Raw genomic sequence first — 5,190 nt, forward strand, 5'->3', positions numbered from 1 at the left:
GGAGCCCATATTGTGCTGCTGCACCCCAAGTCACCCTGGAGCCAGGGCATGGCAGCAAAGCACATGCACCAAGGAACCCCATGCTAGGGGATTTCTGGAGCGCGCGTCTGCAAGCAAGAGAACCCAGGGTTCACAGCCTGCAGCAGTGTGCCTCAAGTCGGGGCAAGCACCTGGGCCTTTGTCCCACTGAATCAGGCCCTTAAAGGTCTGGGAACATCAGGGGCCTGACCCTGTGGGCCAGCTTCCTTGGCACTGTTTATAGATCCACTGAAGATGCATCCCAACACAGCCAATCCTGCTCCAAAGGAGATCTGTTTAAACCCAGAGAGAGCAACTTCCACAAGTCTCTGCAGGACAGGTGGTGAGACAGGGTCCTCCCTGGAAACAAGGCTGACTTTGCATCCGTGTCCTAAGGGTTTTATGCAGCAGGATTCATCCCTCTTTAAGGGGAATGGAAATTCACATCCTTATCGCATCCTTATAAATGAGGGCTACTTAAAAAACGAAGGGTTGCTTGCAGACCGTTCAAAAAAAACCCAACAAAAACCACCCAAAATTTGCTTTACTAGAAGAAGCAGCCAGTAGCAGCCTTAGGGGAGGGCAAACGGGTGACCGCCTGGGGCCCCACATTTTAGGGGGCCCTAAAATTTTGCAACAACACTGAATATTTGTGTTGCATTAAGATACTTTCATCGCAGTTTCGTGGATAGGGCAGGGTGAAATTGAAATTGAAAATGTCCGACTTGCTCACAGGTCATCAAAATTAAGCCTCTAAGGGACCCCAAATGACTCTCTTGCCACGGCCCCAACCACCCCAAGGCCACCACTGAAGCAGCACATTACTTCGACCCGGCTCCACAGGGTCTGTATAGATCGGGCAGTTCAGTGGGACTTTTGGGGGCTTTTATTTAAAGCTGAGTCAATTAGCTATTGCATAAAAGCGCCTCAAAGCCCCACTGAATTGCCCAGTTTATACAGACATTGGGTGAGTCGGGTCCAACTAACATGCTGCCTCTTCTGGGCATGTGCTGGGCTTGGCACGGGAGCATGCAGAGTTTAAAGTAAAGCGCCGTGTTATTTTTTTAACATCTGCAAGCAGGATAAATGAACAAATCTGGGCTGGTGAGCAGTGGCCTTAGATGGCAGTCGTGCATTTGGATTTGCTGATTCTCAAGATTTTGCCTCTGGGACAGGTGCTGTCTAACCAGTAGAGAGAGTCTAAAATCTCAGGCCAGCACTTGTTCTCAGTCCTGGCATGTGTGTTTGTTCCCAGTTTTTAATTCCACGCCTTAGACAAGATCGCCATTTAAGGTGACTTTATCTGCTCCCTCGGTCGTTCGAGGATTTCTACATTCCTTCCAGGAGAGATCTGGGTTCATTTGGAGTCCTTTCCCTCCTCCAGATTGTGGCTTGTTTTCAATCAAATGAGCAGCCTTGAGTTGTTGATGCTGCTGGAGCCTCCTACACCGCTCTCTGCAGACATGAATAGATGCCCTGCCCGCAGCCTTTTCAGCATAACACTTAAAGCTGCCGGTGCTGCTTCGCCATTCCCTGAACTGATTTTTGATGCAAACAGGAATCGTCAAATCTCTGCACAGCACTAAGGAATAAATGTATCTGGTACATACATTTCTCTCCTTTTAGGCGCTTTGAGGTGTTCACATTTGTACTACTTTCCGCCCATCAGCAGAGTAGCGTAAATAGAGATGCTGTAACAGTGATCTATAGTGTAACTGTCTTGTGGGTACCTCCTTCCTGTCATTGCAGTGTAAACTTTGGGACTGCAGTGATCAGTCCTAAGTGCTTGAGCTTCTGCAAATCTTTAACAAGTGGATGACTTTATCTGCCTTGCTGCAGACTGCATAAACCACCAAGACGGGCTGATCACGATCTCGGATTCCTCGGACGAAGAGTTTCCTCCGTTGCTAGATGCAGGGGCCCGGCAGCGGCAGGAGGAAGAGGACGACGATGTCGTCATCCTTCAGGAGGTGATTTTCCATGCAGATGTGTTGCCATGCGTCCTTTTTTTGCTTTTACTAAACAGCTCATAGCGCAGGTGGCTGCTCAGGTTCTCCAGAACATGTGTTCGCAACAGAGACACCCGAACTTGGAGTTAAATGAAAGTCACTTTTGGTCTCTCGCTGAGATCTGAAGGACTTGGTCTCTGTTAGATAAAACGGGGACTGTAGAGCCAGCCATGCTGCTTAGACTTGTGGCTGATGGAGACCGCAGCTCCCAGAATGTAATGATCTTTTTTAATCCAAGGCAGTGGAGCGGTATATACTGGGACCTCTCATCTCCATGGGCGGCCCGTCCATATTAAATTAGCAGTGCTTGCCTGCCTTGCCTTTGTATGTTTTTAGCAGGAAAGGTAAATGTGTCCATTTTCTTCTCTGCCCCCTCTGGATAGCTTCTAAGCTTGCCACTACTTCCAGAAATGATTTGAGTGTTAAAACCATCAACCCCTTAGCCACACAGTAAAGAATTGGCTGCAAAATAGTTGTTTGTACCCATAAAGTATTTGGGAATTTCTTTACAACACTTTTTATCCCAAGCTGGAACAAATGGTCAAAGTTCTGTCATTCCCACGTACAAAGAGGAATAAAATAAAAAAAATCTCCATTTTAGGAGAGTCAGAGTGGAATCTCATGATAAGCTGCTGGGGAGTTGGATGGGCAGATTGGCAGGAAGGCAAGCAAGTTTCTACTAAAAATTGTATCAGAATTTCCTTTATTTCTGCAAAATGCATCGCTTTGGACAAACTAGCGCTTTTGCCAACAGAAAATTCTTCCGTCAGAACTTCTGGCCACCTCCAGCACATGGCGTGGCTCTGAGAATAGGATTATCCCAATGGCTGACATTAAAGAAATCTGTGGCAAATTGATTCCATGTTTCCATCCTCTTTGAGCAAGCTGTATGGCATAACCATGCAGCGATCATGTTTGATCCCTGTAACACGAAAGGTCAGTCACATGCCACTGTTGCCTCAAGCAGTCATTTCTGTGCAGTGAATGAATGCCCTGGTTTGATGTCCAGATACCAAGACGATCTCCTGGCTTGGTGAAATATTCCTGGTACCATGCCCGCTGCATTGCACCCCTGGCTTCAACTGGTGGGAATTAAGCCTTTTGCTGAAGGATATGATTGTAGGGCTCTGGACAGCTGCTTTCTTTGGCCACATTTTTAAAGCTTTGCTCAATTTTCCTGTAGGTCCATTTGGTTTTTTGGGTTTTTTTTTTTTTTTGAAAGGAAAGTATACTAATATATCTCTACTCTGTGTCCCCGTTTGAAAGTTGTCACGGATGCCACAGTAATAACAGTTCACGTGCAGCAACCTCAGTTCACCAGCAGCAGGATCAATGGCCAGGCCCGGCACCTTCAGTCTTAGTTACTTCTGCCTGTCTAGTGAATTGCTGAACTGAGTTTCATATCTAAATCTCATTAGTTCTGGCCTCTTATAGGGAGGAAGGACAGGGAGATGAGCTTGCTAAAGAGTCCACTCAGAACCAGAAGTCACATATGGCATGATGAATTTTGCTGCTATTAATATTGAGAGAGAGAGCACAATTGAGCAGGCTCAAAAGAATGCCGTGAAATGCAAAATAAAATAATAATAATAATAATAACGTAGGCTTCCTATAATGAGCTTGGGAGCTATCGTAATGTTGCTCACTGAACAGGTTCTTCCTTTGTCTTCCAAAAAAATGAAACAGTTGACTCTTCAATGTGGAAAAATGCAGTCCTTTCTACTACTGGGTTTTTTTAATCTTTTTTTTATTTTAAGACCCCAAAACAGAAACTTCTGCGACCCAATGTCATCCGGCCAGCTGCTCTGTGGCAACGTGCCAAGAAGTTGGGAGAAGGCGGACCCAAGCTGATGAGGCCCATAGACTTGCAAGAGGAGGTTCTGTCTCTTCCATGCCAAGGAGCCCAGCATAATCGCATGACAGAGACTGGTGCAGGGCCAAGCAAGGATGTGAATGGAAACCACTCTCCGCAACTGCCCGGCCCCTCTGAACTCAGCTGGTATCCTCTCAAACAAGAGGGTGACTTGGAGCCAGGTCCAAGTGTGTTTGAAGCAGTAAAGACCAGTCCTAGACTCAGGAGCAAAAGGGAGATTATTAATCTGGAAGAAGCTGACTTCCGACCAAAACAGGAGGAAAGCGTGGAAACGGGGGCCCAAAAGCATGCAGACTTGGGGACAGAGCTCTTACAAAATCTCAGAGGAGCAGCTGTCGCTGCAGCAACAGCAGCAACGAACGGACAGTCCAACCAAGGTAGCACCCGGTTGGATCCATCACGTTGTAAGGCTGCGGACAGGGGATCACATCCTGTAGTAAACTGTTGTGCTCCTCAGCTGGGGCAGGCCGAAGCAGAACTGGGTTCTTTGCCAGTGGCCTACCGGGAGGAGACCCCTGGGCCAGCCTTTCCCAGACCTGAACCACAGCAGGATGGGATTCCTGGTCCTGCTTCTCCTCAACCCGCTCACCCGCCAGAAGAAACAAAAGGCCACCCAGCAGCAATAGACAATGAACAGCCAGGCCCAGCCTTCCCAGCACAGGGGTCGCATGAGCTGGGCTCGGGTAATGTTCCAGAGCAAGGAGCTGCTGGGCAGGATAAAGAACTCACTGCATTGCTCATCAGAGAGACGGTAAGTATCCTTTCTGCTAATGAGATGGCCCGGCCTGCCTAGCCATATGTCCCCTTTCCTTTTTCCAAAGCATGTAGTGTTCTGTAGCACCTCTTGCTTTGGACATCGCTCTCCCATTGACGTCACTTGCAGGGCTTGTCCCCTTGGCAAGCCCAATACCAGCATCTCTTGCTGGGAGCTCAGAAAATGAGAGAACGCCATTGGCAGCCACCGCTGAAATTCCCAAGGCTTGTGCATCTCTGATTTAGTTAGTCTGTAACCCTTCAGATCCTATAGGATCACCCTCATCTTGGTTGTTAGACTAGTAGAGGTTCATTTTGATGCTTTAAAGACACCTTTTCTTAATACTTCCCACTTCTCAGTTACATTCGATCACATCCATATGGAAATATTTTTGTATGCGTTTACCATGTAATAGTCTGGCCAAATGCCATTCTTCTTGTATGATTGATTCACTGTTGAACAGTGTCACCCTTTTTACTGCCTTGAATAGTCGTAGTAAGATATGGACCGGTCAAGTCTTGTGTTTTAACCCCCCC

At 47.4% G+C, this 5,190-nt stretch overlaps 1 protein-coding gene across 4 annotated transcripts in view; it reads left to right on the forward strand.

The window, feature by feature from the left end:
• Window positions 1-5,190, forward strand: part of RNF216 (ring finger protein 216) — a 99,758-nt gene that overhangs the window by 20,685 nt on the left and 73,883 nt on the right. For all 4 annotated transcript variants that reach the window (XR_003094149.1, XM_025204559.1, XM_025204558.1 and 1 more), the window contains 2 exons: window positions 1,858-1,988; window positions 3,785-4,651. Coding sequence is in view for 3 of the 4 variants with exons in the window: in XM_025204559.1 (XP_025060344.1) it covers window positions 1,858-1,988; window positions 3,785-4,651 (998 nt within the window). In the remaining variant the exon portion in view is untranslated. The remainder of the gene's footprint in view (window positions 1-1,857; window positions 1,989-3,784; window positions 4,652-5,190) is intronic.

This window comes from Alligator sinensis, unplaced genomic scaffold (genome assembly GCF_000455745.1).
Source record: "Alligator sinensis unplaced genomic scaffold, ASM45574v1 scaffold402_1, whole genome shotgun sequence".
In the NCBI taxonomy this organism is placed as follows: Eukaryota; Metazoa; Chordata; order Crocodylia; family Alligatoridae; genus Alligator; species Alligator sinensis.